This window comes from Notechis scutatus, chromosome 2, assembly GCF_049901735.1.
Source record: "Notechis scutatus isolate UNSWTSFEM ecotype Mainland chromosome 2, rNotScu1.2, whole genome shotgun sequence".
Lineage (NCBI taxonomy): Eukaryota > Metazoa > Chordata > Lepidosauria > Squamata > Elapidae > Notechis > Notechis scutatus.
In genome coordinates this window covers 83,198,388-83,225,810 of record NC_142010.1, presented here as the reverse complement: position 1 = coordinate 83,225,810, position 27,423 = coordinate 83,198,388, and the positions used below count along the sequence as shown (strand labels likewise).

Sequence of the window (27,423 nt, the reverse complement as noted above, 5' to 3'; positions counted from 1 at the left end):
TTTGCATTTTTTTCCTTCCAGAACAATAAATATTATATTTATTATGAGTTCTTTCAAAGTTGGTGATGGGCTGGTGGAATATAATTACTTGATATAAACCAACACACTCCAAGATTAACTCTTAACTTATTCTTATCTCAGTCTTTTCCATTGCCAATATCTCTCTCAGGAATACTCTCCAATTAAAGGCATTTTAAATAGACCCAATAGATATGCAAAATAGGGAAGGTGTAAGAAGTGAAATTAATAGGCTTTCAGAATTAGGTTTCTTAGACATTTGACAACTATAATTTTATATACAAATATAGCTTGAACAATTATTACTATGCAAATGCATATTTATGACAAACTGCTTAAGAGTGAGAGGCACCATATGATTCCATTCCCCAGATTAAAATTCAATTACTTTAAACTGCCCTACACTATTGTAAATTCCTTTGGCTCTGACTGCACTTATTCTGATATATTCTCACTGACTAATGGTTACTTGGCTCTAACAGGAAAATGAACTGGTGCACAAACTGCTGACCATTATGGATCCACAGAATATGGCTGAAGGTTAACAAGGAAATGCAGCTCTAACCTTAATTTTGGGCACTTTTCATAATTTAAATCAATCAGTTATATTTAGCAAGTTCAGCCTATAATAAGTAGGTAGACATTTTAACGAATAATATTCATTCATATATCTTATTATAAGAAGCTAAATCTCAATGAGTTTTGCATTGATTATACATTTATGGAAGTAGGTTTAGTAGAATTAATTGAAGTACCTTTTATCACTAGAGTACAACTTGAATCTCCAGTACTCCCATGACATCTCATTACAACACACAAAGAAATGAGTGCCTATATTTAATTACTAAAATAATTATAATTACATTGCATACCTATAATTACAAATCCATTGTTTCAGTTGAAGTAAGATATGGAAGGCACTCTTGCAACACTCAACAAAACATTTAAAGATGAGAAGACAGGATCAAAATGAAACAATTTTCTCTGATACACATAAGCAAATTAAATATCCTTGTTTAAATATCCATTAGCTTATCAAAGATACAAAAATGTATGTATGTATGTATGTATGTATGTATGTATGTATGTATGTATGTCTATCATCTATCTATCATCAATCATCATTATCTATCTATTATCTATCATTTATTTCTATGGGGTATGATATCTGATCAGAACTTCCATCAATTTCCTTCCAAAATAAGTCAATCAAGAAGAATTACAGGATTTGATATTTTTTAAAATTCCAATTAGTGAAATTTCCAAATGAAGTTGTAAAACTACATATTGGATTCTAATAAGCTATTAATTCTTTGTTCTTTTAATTATCTTTGTTTAGTCTATTTTGCATGTGCCTGGTCTCTGTTTAGATCCTGAAGTATTTCCTTCAAGGATTTTGGGAATTATTATTTCAATCTGAGTTGTTTTCTTTTGTCTTATTATTTTTCAGCATTCCCAAATCAACAAATACTACATTCTATTAGATCATTCTATTAGAGGCTATAGTATTTGAAATAAATATTTTTTTCAAAAAAACAAGTTTTATTTTTCAAGACAAACAATACATAAATACACATAAACACAAAACATAAAAGTATAAAAATCTCTTTTCTGAAAGTTGCTTAGTCCCGGTCAAAACTCTTGGTACAGACACAAATTGAATTTCATATTCATTTTACATACCATTTCATATCTTCTTAACATTTTCAATTTTCTATATAACTTCTCCTCTCCTTTAAATTTTCTCAATTTTATTTCATTTTTATTTTTTTTATCTCCTCTCAATTCATATCGTAATATTTATTATTCTTTGTCTGTTCTATTCCAGCCAATCATTTATTTTTCTTCTTTAAAAAGAAGAAGAAGTACTTCTCCTATACACTATATGGAGTATGATGCCTTTGTCTTTTTCCCTATATTTATAGTACTTAATATAAAATATATAACCTACATTGGGATTCTGTCTGGTACATTCTAAAATTATACTATATTATCAAAAATAATACAAATCTATTCATTAATATTGATATTCATACATATCTTAGATATTTAACTCATTACTTTTCAATTAAATCACATGCTTTTATGAGAGCCCTATTTTTCAAAATTATTCCCCCCCATCACATATTATAGCTCAATATTTCATTGAAATGTTCCTCCTTCTTCTATTTCAAATCTCATTTCACAAAAGGTTTGCTAATATACCATCTTCTAATTATTAATATTGACAATCATTTATATCTTAAACATTTTATCCATTTCAATTGAATGTCATGCCTTTGTGGGAACACTTGTGCTTTCCACGATTATTACCCCCCACATCACAATCTTGGATCATATTTCATTACAATACTCCCTTTTTCTTAACAAAATTTCACTTGTTTATGTTAAATATTTTATCACATTTTAAACTACATATTATTTCTAATTTTCTATAATTACTTCTAAATACAGATATAAAAATGCAATCTTATGTACCTTCTAGAATCCCATTAACAATAAGACTTATCCATTATCTCTGAAAAACTTTTGCTTCTTAATATCTTGCTCCCCACCATCCTTTCTCCCTTGCTTCTTCTTCTCCTTGTCCTCTTTAACCCCTTGTCTCCCCACCTCCCTTTTATTCTGCTTTCCCTCTTTCTGTTGTTTCTTAACATAATATCCCTTTTCCACCTTATTCTTCTCTTTTTGGGCTGTTTTTCCAGATCTTAAAGACCTCCGCTTTTCCCTTCTCCAATCAAAGTCCTTTTCTCATCAAAGATGGCTTCTCCTTCTTCTTTATCCCCATCATCCTCATTCTGCTTCACATAAATATAAACCGCCATTTCTAAGTATTGGAAAATAGTGCCAAGTCCATCTTCACCTCCTTGTTTTTCTCTTTCAAATTTTTGATATATAAGTTCCAATTCATCCATAGATGATGCCATTGTGTAGAGAAAAAGTTTTTCCAAACAACCACCCAGATGATTTAATCAGAAATAATTTCCAAAGGTTCCAAAATCACCAAACAATCCAAACAGACTGTTTCTTTTAGATACCTTCTTCTTCTTGACTTTCTCTTTCTGGGGTTAAAGTAATCACAAATCCTTTTCAAGTATATTTTTGGAAGTTTTTAAACTCTTTGCAATTCTAGGCAATCTTCTCCTTATTTTCAAATTTTGCTCAGATTTTTTTCACTCTCCCTTCCCACTCACAGCCAAAAAGATTTTTTTTCTGGTGTCACTTTAGGAAGGAGAGTCGAACAAAGAAAAAAACTTTTCCCTTTAGGGTATTCGCAGCTTGTAACTCTCGCAAGGAACAATGGATACTTAACAGCTTTCAAGGTTCCAAATAACTTTCTCCTGTCTTGTCCCAGCCAGAAGCAACTTTCACTTCTCTTTCAGCTCTCTCCTCCTGCTCTTGCTTACCTGGCTGCAGCTTTCTTCGTGGCGGCCATTGCTGACCGCCGTTCCTCCGCCTCGGGAAAAGGGAGTTTAGCCAGCTGGGGAGGGGTTTGCGGCACCCCCAAACCCCTTGCCGGATCCCTCTATCTTCCGCTGCCTCTACAGGGCAGCTGTGTCCCCCAGATCCAAATGGATCGGGGGAACCTTAGCGTGAACGCAGCAGGGATCGCACAGTGGCAAATCCCTGCCGCCACCGAAAGCTAGCAAACCGGAAGCTGAAATAAATATTTGTAAGTGCCAGCCACTGTATGAGTTAATGAATCCAACCATAAGGATATTAGAGATATTGAACCATACAAGAGATATTGGATTCTAAAACTTTTAATCAGTCAGGGAAGCCCTTTCCAAAACCTCTAACTTCCCTTTTCTGTAAATTCCTCATGGTTGAGCTGAAGGTATATTTAAGACTTGCTGAACTAAGTCAATCTTTTTCAGCATCAATTTCTTCAATGATTGTGGAACATTAAGTTTTATAATTAGTTGGATCCATTCTTCCCTCTATCCATACAATATTTCTTAGGCTACTGGTTGCCACACTATCCCAAAGCACAGTAGAGCTATCCCTGAATTTAGTAATACTTTCTTTAAATGCGTCACCCTTTTTTCCACAAATGTATTCTATCTGTTATCGCTGGAGAGTTCAGTTTTGTTTCATCAGGCCCAAATACTTTGTTCCAAAACTTTTCAGGATGATCAAGATGCTGATTTTATCAAGGTGTGTGTGTTTGTGTGTGTGTGTGTGCGCGCGCGCACGCTCATGGACATGCATGCGTGCATTGGGGGGTGGGAGGTTGTTGGTTGGGTTGTTGACATATGTTTGATAATAACTCATAATAGTGGAAAAACATTCCTTGTGGTGACTTTCCCATTACAGCCATTATTGTATAAGCAACATTGTACTGTAAACTACTACTACACCAGGGCTAAAGGTCTGAGTAGGTAATTTGTAGTGATCATTTTGCAGATCTGACCTTTCAGGCAGTTCTAGCAAAGGTTTTTCATGGTTTTCCAGAACTTCCTTTGACTTCAACAGTTACATCTAACTTCAATTTCTTAATACTTTTTCACACAGCTGAAATTGCCAGCTGAAATTGGATACATTTAGAGATTATATATAGACTTCCTCTGCTCTGTAAGAGTGAATTCTTTTCATTTTCAAATGCTCAAAGAGTGGTTTAGAGAAGCCCATGATGGCTGAAAAACTATAACATTTACAACATAAGCAGGTAAAAATGTTAGAAGACTGTCTTCCCTTACTTAATTGTAAATCTAATAAGTCCATCGTTTTGGGGACTTATTAATAAGTTTGCAGCAAGGAAAAAATAGCACAGTCAACTGGAAGACTTTCCAAATTTCTCTAATTACCATATTCACTGTTTTCATATTTCAGCTTTTTAAACAACTGCATGTTAATAGTAACTATGCATCCAAATTTTTAGGCATATTCCTAAACTGCATTCAGCTATATAGAAAAATTCATAGATTTTAAACAACTGTTCCCTGTCTCCAACACTGTCAAAGTTCTCCGAATGTTCCAACACATTGTGCAGAAAACAGATTGCAGCAAAATTAAATATTCAGTCCCAAAACACTGGAACTAAAATCCCCCCCGAGACTATAAAGTAGTCTAGTTAATTTTTGTTGTCTACCCTTGTATATGAAAAAGTGAAAGCAACACAGCCTTATTTCCTAGAGAGACTTATCCTTCTGGATTCCTCCAAAGCAACAAATTGCTCATGAACTTGGAATTTGTCAATATTTCAGAGGGAACTACTTTTCACTCATACACACACACCCATGCACACACAAAGATAGAATAGCTTCAACTGCCCCAGTTTGAACCAGAATTCAGCCAAATTAAACTCATAATCCTATAAAACAGAAAAAAAAACTTGCCTTTGTCCAGCTTCTCTTATAAATGCATCCCTAGACTAAATATAGAAAAAAGTAATTGATTTATTCTGAGCATCATAATTGGAGAAAAGAATAGAGTTCTAAAAGTTGACATGATTACAGGAAAAATAAGAATATCTTCATGGTTAATTTCAAAGGAAATATACATATACTTTTATATTCTATGTAAATACATATACTTTCATATTCTCTGTTATATAAATAATATTCTGTGCTATATTCTGCTAATATATATATTACATATACAAAATATATGTATAGGAATTGATTATACTACATTTCTTCTGCTTTTCTTCAGTACTTTATAGAAAAATAATAAAAACATTTGTTTTTATTATTAATATTTTTACTATACAATATATGCAAGTAAGTTAACTACTAATTCTAATACCATCTAATTCTTATGAGTGAATTTTTTTGGGCTTAATCATGGACAGAATCATGCACCATATGATATAAAATGCAAAAAAACCGGCAGAAATTTTCTAAACAGAAAGGTACTTTACCTTTGAAGAAACAGTCTTTGTTGTGAATAATGTAAATTTTCTTCTTTTGCAAGCATGAAGCTCGATGCAGTTCACAATGATTTTCATAGAATTTGCCATCGGATCCACACACTGGCATGTAACTGGGCTTGCAATCATCTATGCATCTACAGTCAGGTTGATTAGTCTCCTTGTTCACAATACATTGACTTCCCCGTTCACAATACTTTTTTTCACATGACGCATGGAGCCCATCTTGCCCATAAAGCACTTAAAAAGAAGGAAAAAAATTCCAGCATGAATAATCAAGCAGAATCACTGGAGGAAACTTTTCTTGTATGGCAATGGAGCATTACAGTATCCAACAGGCATTGATGAGCTAATGGCAAGGAAGATGTATTGAATGTAGACATGTTCCACAGTGTGGCATCCATGTAACATGCAAGACTACATCTGTTGATTTCATCTTAATAAATAAGGTATATATATTAGGTATATATTAATATATAAGGTAATATATATATATATATATATATATATATATATATATATATATATATATATATATATATATATATATATATATATGAAAACTCAACAGTGAAATCACACAAGAGGCTTTTTGAAAAGATTCCATATCATCAGGCTTTAGATAATAATATAATATTTTTTAAGTCTCTTATGCAACCTACCATGCTATTTAATCTGTTATTTCATCTTATTCTTATTAATAATGGCAGGCCATCAGCCTGGTATTTTTGTATCCTTCTTCCAACATAGTTACTGTTTTTTTTCATTGTCATCAATAATTAATTAGCAAAACACAAACCCATAAGCCTATGGATATTTAAAGTTGCAATGCTAGCATACACAGTAAAGATTATCTTTTGTTCATTCAGTTTAGAAGTGGGGCTTTTTTTTTCCAAACAGGAATCCATAATAGCGCACTGCAAGTCTTTTTAAGGAGCAAACAATTAACAGCAGTTATTGCAGAAAATGTTAAGCAAATACAATACTTGCCATAATCAAGCTTCGATGAGGCATTCAAATATCCATCATGGAAAGAACATGGAAGGGCTGCCTGACACAATCAGAAGTCCATTTCTGGAAGTTTTTATGTCAAACTAAAAGGTCTGGAAGCAGGTTGTAACTGTTTAGCCAAATTTGGTTGAAATTCATTTTCAGCCATTCCATATCAACATGGGAAATGCTGACTAGTAAAAGAGGTATTCGGCTTTATTATAGCATTTATGTATTTTTATACTGGTAGCATATTATGAGCAGTGGATGTACAGTGTTTCTGAATAATGCTCATGCAGATGGAATAAATTGGGGTGACACACTCCCCAAATCAATATTTTAAAGTAAGAATTTGACAAAGCTATTGGGTTGTTCTTGAACAGCTTTGTTTTAAATATACAACTGAATTGACTGACATTGTCAGTTTCCAATCATTAGCATAATTTCTGACAATTAGAAGATTATTGTGTACTGCTAATTATGATAAGTGTTAGAGCATCACAAAGGATGATGTAAAAAACAAAAGAATGGTTGATTTTCAGTATATTGTTTGCTTTAACGTCGTCGTTTCAAAAAGCTTCAGTACAGAAGACAGAGATTCTAATCTAACTGAAGCCCATATTGATTTGATATATCAAATTACATAGATCAATAGCTTTACATGTTTAAAAATGAAAAATGTATATATTTTTCTGACAAGTATAGTTAAACATTTATTTTCATCACTGTGGACTGAAAGGAAAGGTATCTGGTATTGGAGGCTTAACTGCTTCACTCAATAACTCATTAAAATTCCACAAGGCTTGAAGATGCTGAGGAGTATTGACATTTTTCCTGAATCATAATAAACTAGAAGGTCAAAGTGTCCAAGTGGCATGAAAATTACAGTCCCTAAGTGGCATATCTGAATATCCTTTATTCGCTTTACTAATTGTTCAATGTGCCCCTGAAACAATATTCATGGAAATGCTAATAGTAACCTATATACAATCTGACTTGCCAAGGTCACTTCCAATTACAGGATATACAATGCTTAAACACATTGTTCAGTACTGAATACAGAAGCCCTTCAGAAGAAAATGAGCACAGCATTAATCATCAAATTCATCATTACGCTAAAAAAATGATAATTACTTCTGAAGATTTTTTTTAAATTAAAAAATCAGCACATGCATTCAAGCTGGTTTCTGGACTAATATAGACTTTGGGAAACTCTAAAGTATCTTCTTGGAGAAGGGAGGATGAGAGAGGGCTGCTTGCCAAATCTCTCCAGAAGCCCCTCAAAAATATGTGTGCAGGAAGAATTGTATGATTCATCAAAATATTTTGGTCATTGCTTAATGACAAGAAATAAATATTTAAAAGAAGCAACAGATGAAGGAATTAACCTTTAGGGTCTTAACTTTTAAAAGAAGTTACAACTTAACAGCAAAAGTCTACCTACAATGTATAGGTAGTCCTCAACGTACAGCTACAATTGAGCCCAAAATTTCCATTGTGAAGCAAGACAGTGATCAATTTTGCCCTATTTAACTACCTTTCTTGACACCATTGTTAAGTGAAGCACTTCAGTTGTTAAGTTAATAACATGGTTGGTAGGTGAATCTAGCTTTCCCATTGACTTTGCTTGTCAGAAAATTGTCAGAAGGTTGCAAAAAGTGATAACATGACCCCTGGACACTGCAACCATCATAAATACATGCTAATTGCCAAGCAAATTCTGATCATATGAACACAGGATGCAACAGTGGTGTGAAAAACAGTCATAAACCACATTTTTCAGTGACATTCTAACTCCAAACAGCCACTAAAGAAATGTTTGTGAATCTAGGGCGACCTGTACTTTGTTTTGTATTTGAATCCCACTTTTATTATTTTTACAGATAACTCAAGGCAGCAAACCTACTCAACACATCTATTTTTCCCACAACAAGTCTGAGAGGTGAATTGGATTGAGAGTGTGTGACTGGCTCAAAAATCACCCAGCTGGTTTTCATGACTTAAGGAGGAACTTGAATTCACAGTATCCTACTTTCTAGCCTGTAGCCTTAACCAATAGACCAACCAACTGGCTAATTGGGAAAAAAATGTAGCATTGCTAATCCCAAGGCCATATTAATATGTATCATCACACTGGAAATTAATGATAGAATAAAAGACAAAAACAAGATGCCAGTCCCTATTGGAAAATATCTGAGCCACAATATAATATTTCAGTAAACAAATGCTTTGGTAGGAACTTTAGTCCATCTCATCTGTTCCATTTTTTTAGAGAGGCCTTGAAAATGCAGGTGAAAATTTCCACATTTGAACGTTTTGCGTAAACTTACTGCATTTTCCCATATCAAAAAATGTCACCTACAACATTCAAAAACAGCACCTGCAGGTGATGAGAGTTAAAGAAAGATAAGAAACTGGAAGGTTGGAAGATTTCCAAATCTTTTCTAATGCCCAGAATTCAGTGTTTGTTATGGGACTGTCCATAAATAACTCTATTTTTATTACTGTGGAGAAATCTGCATAGACACATCATGTTCCTCATTTAAAAGTACTGAAGAAATAATGGTATCCTTTATATTTCTCTAGTCAGGGTCTAGAAATACTGGTTCAATTATTAGTTAAATGAAATAGACCACAGGCAAAATGTTGGGCAAAATGTAACTTCAATAAAGCACTAGTATGTTCATTGTACCAAGGTGTTTTTTTCCAAAAGGCATCTGGACTTTCTCGGTTTTTTACTTTGAAAGTATTTAATTTCAGCTCAGTTCTAACATCAGTTCTGAAATTGGCATTCTGCGGAACTCTGGGAGTTGAAGTCCACACATCTTAAAGTTGCTAAGGTGGAGAAATACTATTTTAAACTATTATAAGAATGCAACCAAAAATTTCCTAAATCTTTTCTGCCACCCAACTCTAATCCAGAGTGTTAAGCATCATTATAGTACATCCACAATGGGCTGATGGATCATATGATCATATCTCTACAGAACTCCAAACATGCTTCTGGAATTTTATTAGCACACAGGCAGAAAGCCTAACTTAATCATTTATGGTCCACATACTTTGCCATTAGGAATAAACTCAAACTAACATATTCTTCTAGAGCAGGGCTGTCAAACTCATAGCCCATGGGCTGAATATGTCATGCGCTGGCCACACCCACACCTGGTTTAGCAAAGGGAGAAAAAAAACTTGATATGTCATATGATGCCGCAGTGACGACGCGAGTTTGACACCCCTGTTCTAGAGGAAACATTTGCTGTCTTTCTGCAAGTGGCGTGAGACATAGTTCCACTTGGAGTTAAGTCCTTTTACTTTCACTTTTACCTGCCAGCCAGGACCAATGATTTAGAGAGATTATGGAAAAATCAGTTTGGTGTAATGACTAAAATATTCACTTAGAAACCAGGTTCTCCTAGTTCTGGTTCTCCCTTAGGCATGAAATCCATCTGAGGGACTTTGGCCAAGTTACCCTCTCTTAGCCTGCCTGATTACATTCTTGTTGTGTGGAACATAGGCAGGAACATCAGATATGCATGATACCTTGAGCTGACCAAAAACCTAATAAATGATAAAATGAGAATTTGGAGACTTTGAACCATATGGTGTTTGTATTTTTCTCTTTTCCAAGCTAACTTAGAATTTAGTTCTCTTATCTAATGTCACCCTCAGTCAGTGTTTAGCTAATCGCTTTCGGCTTGCTTCTCTTCGGTTTATTACGATTCTAACAATCCCTCAACCACTTCTGTATTCATACTGACAAGGAGTGGGAAATGAGATGGCTACTTATGGAGTTTCTCCAACAGAACAGCAAAAAACAGGACACAAATGTAGTAGAGTGTAAGATTTTAAGCAGGAAAATAAATCCCAAAGAGGGAAAGGATGATGGGAAGAAATCACCTGGATGTCTCTATCGGCCATCATTTTTGTGTTAGATATAAGCATGTTCAAGTCATGGGCTCTTCTAATTTTTTTTTAAAAAACAAAACTAGATATTCAGACACAGAAGAAATTCAGAAATATGTACCTTATGAAGTAACACAATGAACACCCTAGTACGAAAAAAACATACATATTTATATATATCTAAACAAAACTAGCTTTGGTTTGAGATGTTACTCAGGCAATAAGAATTATTTTAGCTGTGTCTCACAACAGGAAGGTCCTGTTACAAAAAGCTCCAGAAGAGGATTTTCAAAAGCATTCTTAGTTAATGAAGTGGGGAGCAACAGCTCTCAACTAACTTTTGACTTCAGTCTTCTATTAGGTAAAGTGTCTCAGAAGCCCTGTTCTCCCAGGTGATGCCTGTTTATAGCAGAATGCATCTCTTTAAAGGCATAGTGCCTCCTGAAGTACACTTGAATACTTGAAAAAGAGATGAGTAAGCTTATCAGCCAAAGCACAAAAATGATCTGTCTATCAGTTCACTTCTCAGCTTGTGAGACAATGAAAAAATCCAGGATGTAGTTCACTAATTAAACAAGCCTCTCATCAATTTTTCTCTCTTGTTATTAAAACCGAATGAATTTCCCACTCCTGCAAGGATTATAAAAAACAGTAATGAAAAAGGTAATCAAGTGGAACTAGTAGCTAACTGCTTGGAGGATTTATGAGCCCACCACAGTGTATGAAAAAGATATAATTTGTTTAATTTATTAGTCATAAGGAAAGCAATTTTCTAGGGTTAAAAATGGATCATCTTACAAAACAAGCCACTTTTTAACACTAATTAAATTTAGGAAGTATGGCCTAAGATAGGAGTTTCTCTGTCATATGATAGGAAGCAACTTTTGCCTCCCTCATCAAGTACCATTAAATATTTGTTTTCAGATTAATGCTGGTTAACTATATCTGGATTTTAGTAACAAGTATGTTTAAATTCAATTGGCATGAGCCAGCCCAAATGAAGCCATAATTTGTTCTAATTGCTTTTTATAGGAACATAAACAATATGCTTAGTTTCTTATTATTCATTTCTCTAATAGCACAACTTCATAAACCTAATAGGCTTACACTAGCAAAACTCCATTTGTTAAATCTAGAAATAATAGCTTTCTTTGGTGAGATGGGCAGCATATAAGTTAAATAAATAAATGTATATTTATTTGACTATTTTTTTAAAAAAAAACTGAACAATTGGTTAGAAGTCTGCTTTGCAGGCACTGCTTCAAAAATGTACTTCATTTGATTATCCGAGAGATAAATAAGATTTACACATCTGTACTGAGTAACAACTAATACAGAAGCCTCTTGATAGCCATCATGAAAAGGAATTTAAAAGACAGCACCAACACCAGTTAGGAAAAGCATCCCCCAAATTTTTATTCAAATAATAACGAAGTGGCTAATCTAACATACAGAACAGTGATAGTCTTGTCAATAAAACTAGAGGGAGGCCGAAGTGTCCTTAGATAGAAATGAGGAAATTGTGGAAAGCTCCCATTTGAAAATGTATTTTCAGTAAGAACAGGCTGATGTATCCTTTCTGAAAAGGTGAAGAGAAGGCAACTGGGAATACCAATCTTCTCTAGACCAGTGTGCATTACAACATTAATTGCAGGAAAGCTTCTCATGCATGCATTACATATTAATTACTTGTAAAGAGTAATTACTGATATAGTAAATTTAAATATCTTGCATGTCTCCATTGTATTCGCCTTGTATAATTTACTTTGCTTATAAAGATAACAAACCAGTGATTCTGATAAGGGAACTTTCTTCTCTGGTTTCCTTTGCAATGCATATTTACAATTGTTCCTCAGGTAAAATGATGCTTTGGAACACTATAAATTTAGTCATATGTAAATTTAACTTGTTTCTTTTCAAGGAGCAAACCAAAGTATGCCTTTTTGTCACTGCCATAGGAAAAGAAAGACATAATTTCTGAGAAGTGCCTCAGGTCTAACATTAGAGGCAAATCATGCTAATACATACAATTATTATACAAATGGAACAAAAAAAAAAAATCCAGGATGACTCTTCTTTGCAACAATCACATACCAATTTAGAAGGAGAATACATCCATACCAAATGCAATTCTTACTTTATACTATGCAAACTTACAAAGTATTAGCCAGCATTCCATGTTCAATGATATTGCACTTCTATATAGTTCAACAGGATTTTAGTTTAACAAGTACAGCCTAATCTTTCATGTGGTGAGGAAATTTGGAAGTCACATGCATTCAGGCATATTATCTACATCGGATACAGAAAAGGATAACAACATGTCCTTCCCTAAGTGAGATGGGCACTAAATTTGATATATAAATTAAATAATATTATACAGGAAAGTGATAATAGAAATCTCAGAGGTAATAACAAAATGTTATCTGCTTTGTTTAAAATTTAAGAATTGTCTGGGAATTGAAATAGGGGAACAGATTATTTAGAGCCAGGGTACATTACATGACAAGCTATATGAGGAACTAAGAAACTTTCAACTATAATTTATAGGATTATGCTAACAAATCTGAGGATGAAACACACAGATGCTTAGAGAGATCTACAAACTGCCTAGATCAGTAATTTTCAAGCTTTGAACTAATGGGGTATATGCTCACTCAGGGTGGGGACAGATAGCAACAACTGGAATGAAGTTCTTGGGAAACATGGGGTAGGAAAACTAAACAGTAATGGCCTTTTGCTTCTGAGCAAATATGCTGAGCACAACCTGTGCATCACAAATACAATGATCAGTCTTGCAAATAAATACAGAACAACCTAGATTGGCACCTAGTTGACCATGTCATACTGTATCAGCACAATCTTAAAAATGTCCCCATCACCCAGCCCATGTGATGTTGAGTGAAGTGTTGAGTGCTGGTCTGATTGCAGCCTGGTCCATTTGGTCATCAATCTGCATGTACTGCAAGTAACCAAGGATTCTCAGAACATCATTCAACACTGGCACAATGAAAGACTGAGGCCATTTTCAACGTTTTCAAGATGTACTTAATGAAAAACATGTTGTCAAGTTTACCACTTATAGGAATCTGTTCTGAAAAGTGGATGCAGTTTAAAGATATCATCATGCAGCCTGCAAACAACTGTACTTGGACTGAAAACCCAGATGCCCTAAAGCTGATTTAATCAAAGCCAGAAAAACATTTCAGCAATTCTCCAGGCCAAGAGCAACTCCTATACAGATTGGCAAAATGATCCATTCTGTCTTAAAGAATGACAAGTTTAATACCTGCAGTCCAAAGTACATGCAGAATTGCAAGCAACACAAAACAAATGGCATCAGAGAATGTTGAGCAGATGTAGCACTTTATGCTATCAAAGACTTCTTTGGTGCCATAAAGACAGATTAAGGTCCTTCTAAATTAGGATGCTCTCCCCCTTGCCGTCACCTGATGGGGCAAATCTCATCAAAGACAGGAAGGACTGAAAAACTGCTGGGCTTTTCCAATCTACTCAATAGGCCATGCAGAGTTAACCTTGATGTCGTAGAGCAGGGGTCTCCAAACCTGGCAATTTTAGGACTTGCGGACTTCAACTTCCAGAATTCCTCAGCCAGCCATGCTGTCTGGGGAATTCTGGGAGTTGAAGGTCGCAACTCTTAAAGTGCCAAGTTTGGAGACCCCTGTCATACAGCATATTCCTCATCTCTAAGTCTTGCATGTCCTAGACTTGCCTCCCTCTACTGATGAGATCAAGAAAGCAATATTGCAGATGAACTCAAAGCAACAGGGCAGGATGGCATTCTTGCTGATATCTACAAAGCACTAGATCCAATGACTAGATTCAGGCATTCCTAAGTATCTTAGAAGACACGTGTCTCACACATGAGATGCCTGGTGACTTCTGTAATGGTTCTCCCCACCATGGCTCTTCATAAAAATAAGAGAAACAAATCAGATTGTGGAAACTACAGGGATATTTCATTGCTGTCCATTTTAGGCAAGATTTTTTCCTGCATTCTTCTGAACAGACTTGCCATTGTCTCAGAAAGGAACCTCTCAGAGGAGCAGTGTGACTTTCATCTAGAGTGTAGTACAGCAGAAATGGGATCTGCCATGAGACAAATCAAGGAAAAGTACATAAAGCAGCACAGAGTTCTTTCCTCTATCTTCCTTCACCTGACAAAGATATTTGACATTGTATACAAGGAGGCTCTCTGAACCATCCTGTGACATTATGAATGCCCCAGGAAATTTGTGAAGATGATTCATCTACTGCACAATGGAATGACAAGACAGGACCTTTACAATGGTGATATATCAAAGCTGCATTTGCCATTTCCAGTGGGATGAAGCAGTCCTGTTCAATCTGTTCTTTGCTTACATCTCGTCATATGCTGTTCAGGGTCTGATGAAGGGAACATACATCAGATATGGATTGGACTTCTCTTACTTTGACCTTTGCTACTTGAATGCACAGATAAAGTGCCTCCATATCTATGTCTATTCAAGAAACATCTTTCCTGATGACTGTGCATTCCTGGCACACAAAGATAATGATCTATAGTTGATGCTTAACAAAATTTCAGATGCTGCTATGCTCTTTGGCCTGACTACTAGCCTGAACAAGACTGAAGTATTTTACCAACCCATGCCAAATACCATCCTCGTAGAACCAATCATCGTTATTCATGACACCCAGCTGACAAATAAAACAGTTTCAAATACTTGGGATGTATACTCGAGCAATGGAATTTTGGACAAAGAAACAGAGTCCAGGATCAGAAGGCCAGCCAGATTCTAGGGTGACTGCAAACAACATCTGTATCTACACAAAACTGAAAACCTACAAAGCTGTGGTTAACCCTCCTCTCCTACATGGATGTGAGTCCCAGGCTCTGTACTGATGACACATCAAACAACTAAATAAATTTCACATGCACCCTCTCTGTTCCATCCTTGGCCTATTTGTTGGCAGGACCATGTCTCCAACATGGATGTCTGGATTGCATTCAGAAGCTATCAGCATTGAGTCCCAGAAAAGGATAACAACATAGTCCTTCCCTAAGTGAGATGGGCACTAAATTTGATATATAAATTAAATAATATTATACAGGAAAGTGGTAATAGAAATCTCAGAGGTAATAACAGAATGTTATCTGCTTTGTTTAAAATTTAAGAATTGTCTGGGAATTGAAATAGGGGAACAGATTATTTAGAGCCAGGGTACATTACATGACAAGCTATATGAGGAACTAAGAAACTTTCAACTATAATTTATAGGATTATGCTAACAAATCTGAGGATGAAACACACAGATGCTTAGAGAGATCTACAAACTGCCTAGATCAGTAATTTTCAAGCTTTGAACTAATGGGGTATATGCTCACTCAGGGTGGGGACAGATAGCAACAACTGGAATGAAGTTCTTGGGAAACATGGGGTAGGAAAACTAAACAGTAATGGCCTTTTGCTTCTGAGCAAATATGCTGAGCACAACCTGTGCATCACAAATACAATGATCAGTCTTGCAAATAAATACAGAACAACCTAGATTGGCACCTAGTTGACCATGTCATACTGTATCAGCACAATCTTAAAATGTCCCCATCACCCAGCCCATGTGATGTTGAGTGAAGTGTTGAGTGCTGGTCTGATTGCAGCCTGGTCCATTTGGTCATCAATCTGCATGTACTGCAAGTAACCAAGGATTCTCAGAACATCATTCAACACTGGCACAATGAAAGACTGAGGCCATTTTCAACGTTTTCAAGATGTACTTAATGAAAAACATGTTGTCAAGTTTACCACTTATAGGAATCTGTTCTGAAAAGTGGATGCAGTTTAAAGATATCATCATGCAGCCTGCAAACAACTGTACTTGGACTGAAAACCCAGATGCCCTAAAGCTGATTTAATCAAAGCCAGAAAAACATTTCAGCAATTCTCCAGGCCAAGAGCAACTCCTATACAGATTGGCAAAATGATCCATTCTGTCTTAAAGAATGACAAGTTTAATACCTGCAGTCCAAAGTACATGCAGAATTGCAAGCAACACAAAACAAATGGCATCAGAGAATGTTGAGCAGATGTAGCACTATGCAGTCATGCATGCTATCAAAGACTTCTTTGGTGCCATAAAGACAGATTAAGGTCCTTCTAAATTAGGATGCTCTCCCCTTGCCGTCACCTGATGGGGCAAATCTCATCAAAGACAGGAAGGACTGAAAAACTGCTGGGCTTTTCCAATCTACTCAATAGGCCATGCAGAGTTAACCTTGATGTCGAGAGCAGGGGTCTCCAAACCTGGCAATTTTAGGACTTGCGGACTTCAACTTCCAGAATTCCTCAGCCAGCCATGCTGTCTGGGGAATTCTGGGAGTTGAAGGTCGCAACTCTTAAAGTGCCAAGTTTGGAGACCCCTGTCATACAGCATATTCCTCATCTCTAAGTCTTGCATGTCCTAGACTTGCCTCCCTCTACTGATGAGATCAAGAAAGCAATATTGCAGATGAACTCAAAGCAACAGGGCAGGATGGCATTCTTGCTGATATCTACAAAGCACTAGATCCAATGACTAGATTCAGGCATTCCTAAGTATCTTAGAAGACACGTGTCTCACACATGAGATGCCTGGTGACTTCTGTAATGGTTCTCCCCACCATGGCTCTTCATAAAAATAAGAGAAACAAATCAGATTGTGGAAACTACAGGGATATTTCATTGCTGTCCATTTTAGGCAAGATTTTTTCCTGCATTCTTCTGAACAGACTTGCCATTGTCTCAGAAAGGAACCTCTCAGAGGAGCAGTGTGACTTTCATCTAGAGTGTAGTACAGCAGAAATGGGATCTGCCATGAGACAAATCAAGGAAAAGTACATAAAGCAGCACAGAGTTCTTTCCTCTATCTTCCTTCACCTGACAAAGATATTTGACATTGTATACAAGGAGGTTTTCTGAACCATCCTGTGACATTATGAATGCCCCAGGAAATTTGTGAAGATGATTCATCTACTGCACAATGGAATGACAAGACAGGACCTTTACAATGGTGATATATCAAAGCTGCATTTGCCATTTCCAGTGGGATGAAGCAGTCCTGTTCAATCTGTTCTTTGCTTACATCTCGTCATATGCTGTTCAGGGTCTGATGAAGGGAACATACATCAGATATGGATTGGACTTCTCTTACTTTGACCTTTGCTACTTGAATGCACAGATAAAGTGCCTCCATATCTATGTCTATTCAAGAAACATCTTTCCTGATGACTGTGCATTCCTGGCACACAAAGATAATGATCTATAGTTGATGCTTAACAAAATTTCAGATGCTGCTATGCTCTTTGGCCTGACTACTAGCCTGAACAAGACTGAAGTATTTTACCAACCCATGCCAAATACCATCCTCGTAGAACCAATCATCGTTATTCATGACACCCAGCTGACAAATAAAACAGTTTCAAATACTTGGGATGTATACTCTCGAGCAATGGAATTTTGGACAAAGAAACAGAGTCCAGGATCAGAAGGCCAGCCAGATTCTAGGGTGACTGCAAACAACATCTGTATCTACACAAAACTGAAAACCTACAAAGCTGTGGTTAACCCTCCTCTCCTACATGGATGTGAGTCCCAGGCTCTGTACTGATGACACATCAAACAACTAAATAAATTTCACATGCACCCTCTCTGTTCCATCCTTGGCATTTGTTGGCAGGACCATGTCTCCAACATGGATGTCCTGGATTGCATGAAGTCTATCAGCATTGAGTCCCTAAATGTCAGAGCCCAGATGCAGTAGGTGGGACATATAATCAGAATGTCCACCTTATTCCTTGCCAGTTACTTCCAAATATAGTAGAGACTGGGAAGAGAACTTGAAATTGTCCATGTAGAACTAAAAAGACACTGTGAAGGAAATTCTATGCCACTGTGACATCCAGAAGAGGATGGTAGAAGCTGTGGCTGATGAGAGAAGCCCCTGGCAAACTTTGTACTTTGAAGCATCCATTGAATTTGAAGACAGGCACTGATAAAAGCTGACAAAAAACATGAGTGGTATTATAGAAGGATACTCACAGTTATCACAATTACTTCCAGTTCCACCATTGTACTAGCCTTTTTGCTTCCAGACTAAAACTGTCCACAGATGAATTGCACAACACTATATCTTCTTTGAACTCAAAGAACTATCTCTATTATATGCTCACAAATTTGAAGATTGTACACAAAAATGCATACGTGTTTCTCTGCATTGCCTAGATCAAGAATTTCCAAAGTTTTTGAATCAATGGGTACATCTACAATGTTAAAAGAAAATTATCATGACACTTATAATGTAGGCATCATGATAACTGATACTGACACAAACCATACATTTACACACACACACACAACACCTGGAAACTAAAACAAATTCTTAAGAACTAAAATAAAAATTAAAAGTAATATCTGAATTCCAAACTGCAGAAGCATTGTCCTCTGATAGATTACATAGTTGGTTTATTCATAGAACCTATATGGATGCCTATCTCACATGATGATCCAAAGTGGCTCATAATAACCAAATAGAAAAAAAACAGAAAAACCCGAATTCTCAGCAGGCAAATGGTTGAGCCTCAAAGACAAATAACTGAGCCAAGAAACTGAATACAAGGCAAGGGTAAAGTGAGAGACCCAAATATCAATCATATACAGACCCTCTCAGAGGACACAATATCTTTTTATAGAGGGCAAACAAGTGAGGCTCAGAAAACTCTACCCTGACTTCAAAATTGCAGCATAGGCATAAGTAAAATATCAAAAGTATTTCAGGTAATATCAAGGGTTCAATACACACTCCATATTTTCATCTCATCTGCTAGCATACACTATCTATTTTTTCTCTTTTTCTCTAGTCATAGCTTCAAAATAAAGTGCCACCTGCCATTTTTATTTTCTAAGTATATCTGGAAGAGGACCTCTTGAGATATCTTTGAGATGCTCATAAGCCGAAAACAGTAACATATTCTTTCATACTATGAAGAAAACTGAACTGATATTTGGAGGTGTACTGTCCTCAACCCATGGTAACAGTGAACTGTCCAGCCCATCCTCCTTAATAGACTTAATGGGGCTAGAATTTATTTAATACCCTTTTTAAAGCCATCCAGGTCAGTGGCCATCATCATATCTTGTGGCAATGAATGTTAGTATAAATTAATTATGTACTGTCTGACATTTGTCTATTAAAAATATGCTTTCAGTCAGGTTCACTGCTTATGCCTGGTCCTAATACTGTCAACTTTCTTCATGTCATATATGATTTTGCAACCTCAGTAAAAATCTTTGCACATATGGAGGATGTTAGAGTGCCTGATCTTTTTGGTTGCTGTCTTCTGTACTTTTCCAATTCTGAATAAATTCTTTTTCAAATATGGGGATCAGAGCTAGACACAGTACTTCAGTTATAGGCAAACCATAATGGCATTATATGATGACATCTTAATTTTTAATCCCTTTCTGATTTATTGATTTCAAACATTTATACAGCCTCCTATCTTTAAACCAACTCTGGGTGGCACCCAATAAAAAAATAAGAAAAACATATAAGATCATTTTAAAATTCTATAAAGCTCAGCTGAATAAAACATTAAAAACAACAAACCCTGGCATCAATCAGTTCTAATGTGCGGTCATGTAATCTTCTCCCAAAACTTGGGAGGGAAAACCCAAATCTTTAAAGCCTTGTTGAAGGCTTAAAGGATGGAGTCCTGTGGAACTTCAGGGGGCAAGGTGTTCCATAGGGCTGGGACTGCCATGGAAAAGGCTGGCTTCCTAGCTCTTTCATCAGATAATAGTTAAGAGAAGGGAGATTAGAAGCATGTCCAATTCTATGACCTGGTAGGACAGATAGGTGTCCTTAGGGAAAGATGTTCCTGCTGACACCTTGGCCCATATAGGGTTTTAAATGTGATGACCAGCACCTTGAATTGCACTCACAAACTGGAAGCCAGTGCATCTCATGGAACAGAAATGTTACATGGGCAAAGCTAGGGCACTCCCCTTACTATGTATGTTGCTGCATTCTAGACCAGTTGAAGTTTCCAGGTGATCTTCAAGAGCAGCCCCATGTAGAATGCATTGCAGTAATCCAGATGGGAGATGACATCATGAGTGTCAGTAACCATGAATAAGCCCTCTGGTCCCGGAATGGGTGCAATTGGCATATGAGACAAATCTGTGCAATGCCCCCCACCCCCAAGCCATAGCTGCCACCTGCTTCTTGAGCAGGAACCATGAAGCATTGAAACTCACAGCCCCACTTGCTCAAAAACAGCTGGCTTGCGCTCCTCCCAGATAAGTAGGCTCAGATGGTTCTCCATCACCTACAAGAGATTTGCCCAGCCAGCTCCAATGCTGAGAAAAGTTGAGTGTCTTTACCTGATAGTTGTCAAAAATATTCCTCACAGTAACCCTGCAAACATTCCCCTAGTTTCTTCTTACCCAGGAGAGACCTGGTTACCCAAAACAGGCCTGCCAGTTGGCTACCTACAATAAGTGCATAGAAATAATTATGCTTTGCTGCTCTTATTGCCACAAAGTTGAAGTTAATGTAGGCTCTTACCTGTGTCCAGTCACCTTCACTCTGTGTATTCCTCTAGTGGCTATCTAAGCATGTCTTATATCCCTTCATCTTTCTGAGTCCCTTGGTAAACCATGAGGCTTTATGAGATCCACACGCACAGAATCTGCATAGGCACAAGCTGCAACAAGAGCCTTGACTGAACCATGTAATAGAGTTTTAGAAAACTCCAAGCACCTTCTGAAACCACATTGGGTCCATCAGATGCCTCGGGCAGGTTGATTGAATTGGCTCCATCTCCCTGAAGTTCCTGCTTCTTTCCTAAATTTACAGAAATTGTAAAACAATTTCTTTCCTAGCATTAATTTCAAATTTTGCAAACAAGAACTTCATTTGGTTAACAAAAAAATATTTTGCAAGCAATTTTGATTAATTTCACGTCATATCTTTTGTACATATCCAGGTGAAGATTTATTATTGCTAGGGCCAGCATTATTAATAGCTACATTATTTTTTAAAAAAATCAGAACCAGTAAATTAAGTCACTTCAACATTGTGAGGTAGAATTTGCATGCAGAATAATTTATGTCCAGCTTCCCAGAATTATAGTAGGAGTAATTGCAAATCTTTTAAAACTTGGCTAAGAATCTCTCCAATACAGTAAATATAGCTAAGGAAATTCTTGATTACAGATTCAGTATTTATTGAGGCGTCATTCAAAAATAATGCTTTCTTCTGCCTGGAAAGCAACCTTAGTGAAACCTAACAACAATTGATAGCAGCTGTTGTATTTAGTATTCGCTCACAAAACCCTGTAGAAGAAAAGGATTTTTTTAACAAATATCTTTTGAATCTGTGAGATATCTTTAATCAATTGTTTCATTTGTATATGATTTTCTTTCATATTTTTCCTCTAGGTGTCAAGATTGAACTGCTTGGCTCCTTTTGAATCTTATCACTATTCAACTTGCTATTGAATTGTGGGGAGGGAAGAGTAGAATGGAATGCTGAGGTTTTGTGCACAAATCGTGAGAACCTGGAGACCATCAAGGTCATGACTGCAGATGCCTGAGAAGGACGTGGATTTTTTCCATAACAAAATGATGTCTCATAATTGGCCAATGTGAATACCCAGGGATGGGGAGAAAGGGGAGCTGTTGTTTAACTAAACAGACCTTTGCACAGAAAAAGCAGAGCTGGTTTTAATTCTTCAGTGCTGAAATGGTGTATCCAATAAAGTTTTACTTCTAGGAATTTAAAGCTCCCAAGAATGTTTACTTCTTTTATGTCCATTAGTTAGACAGACAGTTTGCCATGGTCAAATTAGAATCATTCCTATTAAACAAAATGAGAACTAGGTTACTATTTTTTTACTAATAAAAAATAATATTTGCTAGTCTCGATGATGCTACCTAGTTTGGTAATTAAACATCTACAAGAAAACATCAAAATTCAGAGAACACAAGGATGCCACAAATTATTTTTTCCTATCCTCAATGCTCAGGGAATAATTTTAAATGCTCAAACCAATTGAGTCCAAGAGAGTTCCTAATATACTTCATGTATTATTTTGTTATTTTCATTGGCTATTATGTACAGCTGTTCTACTTGTTAGATCTTACAAAACAAATACAATAGAGCAAACACAGGGAAGGGAAAGAATAATTTCTTTTCTGTTATGTGGAATTGGATATCAATTGCAATACATAGAGCAATGCCATCTACCAGAGCATATCTATATATGGCTGCTCACTATTATGGGCGAAGTATGTACAGAGTTGTATTATAAAGTTAATTTCTACAGTCCTTGCGTAGAATTATTCTCATCTGAAGACCAAGGGAAGAACTCAAACCAACTCACAAAATGAGCCGTCTAATTTCTATGATTTTCAATGTAAATAGAACAGGAGAAAAAAGCAATTGGGGTTATTTACACCATGAAGATAAATATAACAACTTAATAAGGTTTACTGATAAAAGATAGGACAACAATCAAGCTGTTCACTAAAAGTCCTAAAAGAAGAATTCCACTTGTGACTTCAGTCCCAAAAGAGGAAGATGTTATTAAATTAAATCCAAAAAGAACCCTATTATTATTGACTTACTGGCAGGATTGAGAAATTACAGCTGACTGACTTTTCTCAGAAAGTCTTTTCAGAACTCAACTGACTACCAAATATATAAATGTAAAGCTTAGTCAGCGACTCAGTGAGTCAATTAAGTTAGCATATTATTTAATATATGCAATTTATTTTTCTCCTTATCATAAAAATAGAGGTTACCCATATATAAAAAAATCTAGCTGTGCAGCAGGATATATAGATCATAATAAAGTTGGAAATTAAACTGTTAGAGCTAAATGTTTCTAAAAGCATAGGATATCTCTGTAGCTGATTTCTCAAAGCTTGACTTGTTTGATTTTATATCTTTCATTACTTCTTTCCATAGCCCCTGGCTTTCATTTTTAACCCTAAGGCCATCCATTCTTTTCTCTTATTTTTCAGGTATAGTTTACCCTTTGACAATTTCAGTGAGTACTTACACACTAAGGGCTATTCTAAAAATGTGTGATATCAATACTTCATTTGCCTCACTGTTAGCGTCCTGAGCAGATAGCACAACATTGGTGGTATGATAATAAAGGTGTTGTTGTTTTTTAAAAAAATCATTTAATCTGGATGCTGGTAGAAATTATCAGATATAGTTTTATTAGCTCAGTCAACAAGACCAACATTTAATTAATCGCCACATATATTATATCAATTTAACTTCATTGCTCATATAGATTTCCTTCCTTCCCCGAACACAAATTCAATATTTTGAAGGCTCATTTATTCTTACATTTAACACATATATACTAGAAGAAATCTGATCATCCTTCACTATTATTCTGAGCTGGAATAATAACGTCAATTAGCAGGGAGAGAAAAGAAAAAATACCCTCTTCAGACTACTTTATACAGAGGTTTATATTAATCTTTGTAAGATCACTTCCCCTAAATTCTGCTTGCTTTCTGAAGGCTAATTATTATAATAGTAGCCTATTTTACAGGCCTGGAATTCATTTTGGGTTTGAGTAATATTATGTATTAATAGAGGGGACGCAGTGGCTCAGAGGCTAAGATTCTGAGCTTGTTGATTCAGAAAGGTCGGCGGCAGTTCAAATCCCTAGCACTGTGTAACAAAGTGAGCTCCTGTTACTTGGCTCAGCTTCTGCCAACCTAGCAGTTCGAAAGCATGTAAAAATGCAAGTAGAAAAATAGGGACCATCTTTGGTGTTCCGTGCACCTTTGGCATTTAGTCATGCCAGCCACATGACCACGGAATTGTCATCAGATGGTGTTGGCTCTTCAGCTTAGAAATGGAGATGAGCACTACCTCCTAGAGTCAGGAATGACTAGTATGTATGTGGGAGGGGAACCTTTACCTTTAATATTATGTACTAGCTGATAATCCAATGTTGCCTGGGTATTTATTTATCCCAATCCTGTATTAGACAAGAAAATCCAGTAGTCAGGACTCACACTGTTGTACTGCCTGTCATGCAATTCTTCTATTCCTCCACAAGAGGGAGCCCGGTGAAGCTGTTACCATGGCAGAAGCCATTTTAGGGGTGTCTTACCCTCACAGTATTTTTTTTTCCAGAGGGTAAGTCATCTGTTTGGTTGAAATTGCTTGAGGCATTCCAGAGTTAATAAAAATAAGTAATGTTTAAAAATAATAATAATAATAACGAAGAGAAAGAAAGAAAGAAAGAAAGAAAGAAAGAAAGAAAGAAAGAAAGAAAGAAAGAAAGAAAGAAAGAAAGAAAGAAAGAAAGAAAGAAAGAAAGAAAGAAAGAAAGAAAGAAAGAAAAGTTTATTTTGATAAAGGCAAAGTGAGATGATAAGGACAAAAAGGTATTTTGCTACAATTAATCATTGCTGGTTCTAATGAAATCAAATATGATGCTTTGATTTCTTGGTTATTACATGAATTTTAGCAGCTTCTAGTGTTCACGTTAAAGTTCTGTGCCCTCACTAGTTTTAGATTTTAGATTCTCTCACTTTGGGCTAATACAGAACCAGGAAAGTAGATGTCAGAGCTGCTTTCTTCTCCCCATTTTTTTCCTAGATGTTACAGCACTGAGAAATGCTGCATAGTTCTTCCTTTAAAATTCTGACTTATCCCATAGTTTTATGAATTACACATGTCTTGTAAGCTCTCTCCCTTTTGTTTCCTTTTTCAGCAGGTGTTCAATATCCTATTAACTTTGATCAACTGTTCACAAGTGACAATGACTATTAAAGGTGGTAAAATCGTGCAGTTATGGTGCTAAACAGGAACAGCCAATTTGGTGTAGGGTTAAAGGCACTAGACCAGTGGCCCCCAACCTTTTTTGTGCCATGGCCCGGTACCGGCATCACAAAATGATCCGCGGCCTGGTACCGGCATCAGCACGCATGACAAGACAAGGTGAGCCGAGAGACCGGCCAGCGAGCCGTCCCCCGCTTCTCCCCGCCACCTTCAACTCCTTCTTTGTACCTTTGTCGATGGGCTTCGGGACAGCTTCGGGACGGTCGCTCGGCTCGCCTTGCCTTGGGTGCTGAAAGAATCCTTGCGCCTTAGTTTCGTTCGAAGCCGCCCCCCCCCTCGATGAAACTAAGGCGCGAGGATTCCTTCAGGACCCAAACGCTGCTTTCCAACTGGAAAAGCTCACCCAGAAGCACTTTCTCATCAAAACAAGATGGCGGCGCCCAGCAAACCGGCGGCCTGGTAGAAAATGTTCCATGTACCGGTCCGGGGCCCGGTGGTTGGGGACCCCTGCACTAGACTACAAAACTGAGTCACTCTGAGTTCCAGTCCTACTTCAAAGGAGGCAAGAGCAAACCACTTCCAAAAATATTTCCAAGGAAAGTGTGTGGGCTTGTCCAGACAGTTCCCATGAATCAAAATTGAGAAGAAGACACTGCTCAGTCTACCCCTCTGCTAAAAATGATAAGGCTCATGGGAATTCATGAAGAGAGAAAATCCATGCAACGGTCAATGGGATTCCTTTACCTATTTTCCTTTTGACACTATTAAAAAAGAAGCAAAAGCACCTTTTTAATAGCAAAAGCACAACAAATTCCACAGGTTACGAAAGTGTTAATGAAACAGAACATTTTGTTGTCCTCACTTTTCACTCATGCATTCATTCCTTTATACATTCATCTGGCTCTGGCTCTGGCAGCTGATCGAGTGCTAAGCTCAAGAGAATAGAGATCAGCTCTCCTGATGGAGAAGCTCTGCTTCAATCATTTGTTTCAGGTCTTGCTGGGCTGATTCACATACTGTTTTCTAATCACAAGAGTTTGTTTTCCTGTTCCTAGGATTTAATATGCCAAGTATCTGATAAGATGCAGATGTGCCTCTCATGCTTCCTGATAATGAGAGTTGAGCTCTCTTTCAATGACACTGGCTTAATTGTTTTGTAGCCGTATTTTTTAAATGTTGGATTTTTTCCAGGGCTCTTGATTGTGCCAGAATCTTTCTAAGCATTATATCTGCAGATCAGTTTTCCTTCTTTTATTATGTCTGAGATAGCAAATCATTTTCTTAAAGTGGCATGGGGCAGAAAGGTAGTTTATAAAAATAGTATGGAGACACCTATATAATAAATTCTAATTTCTGTAATTTAAGGGAAATTTTCATAATGTTTATTGTTCCAACAGCAGAGTTTCTTCCCAAATGTTGTATTTTTTAGTACAAAAACTAAAGCATATTTTATTTCTGATTCAGGTACATAAATTGCATCTTATGTGAGTCCCCCCTCTCCTCATCTAAGTTATCTAGAGCAGGGGTCCCCAACCGCCGGTCCGCAGACCGGTACCGGGCCGCGGAACAAGCCTTACCGGGCCGCTGGTTGCTGGCGCCGCCATCTTTTTGGTAAAAAAAGCAATTTTTCGTCAAAAAGATGGCAGCGCCAGCGCTTCGGTGAGCTTTTCCGGGTAGAAAGCCATTTCTACCCGAAAAGCTCACGAAGCACTGGCGCCGCATTTTGCGAAAATCACTCCGTGACGTCACCGGAAGTGATTTTCGTCAAAAAGATGGTG

General features: G+C 36.6%; 1 protein-coding gene across 3 annotated transcripts in view; it reads right to left on the bottom strand.

The window, feature by feature from the left end:
• The window catches only part of FSTL4 (follistatin like 4), a 491,438-nt gene that overhangs the window by 309,361 nt on the left and 154,654 nt on the right, over positions 1 to 27,423 (bottom strand). For all 3 annotated transcript variants that reach the window (XM_087955317.1, XM_087955319.1, XM_087955318.1), the window contains exon 4: positions 5,882 to 6,130. In XM_087955317.1, coding sequence (XP_087811443.1) covers positions 5,882 to 6,130 — 249 coding nt within the window. The remainder of the gene's footprint in view (positions 1 to 5,881; positions 6,131 to 27,423) is intronic.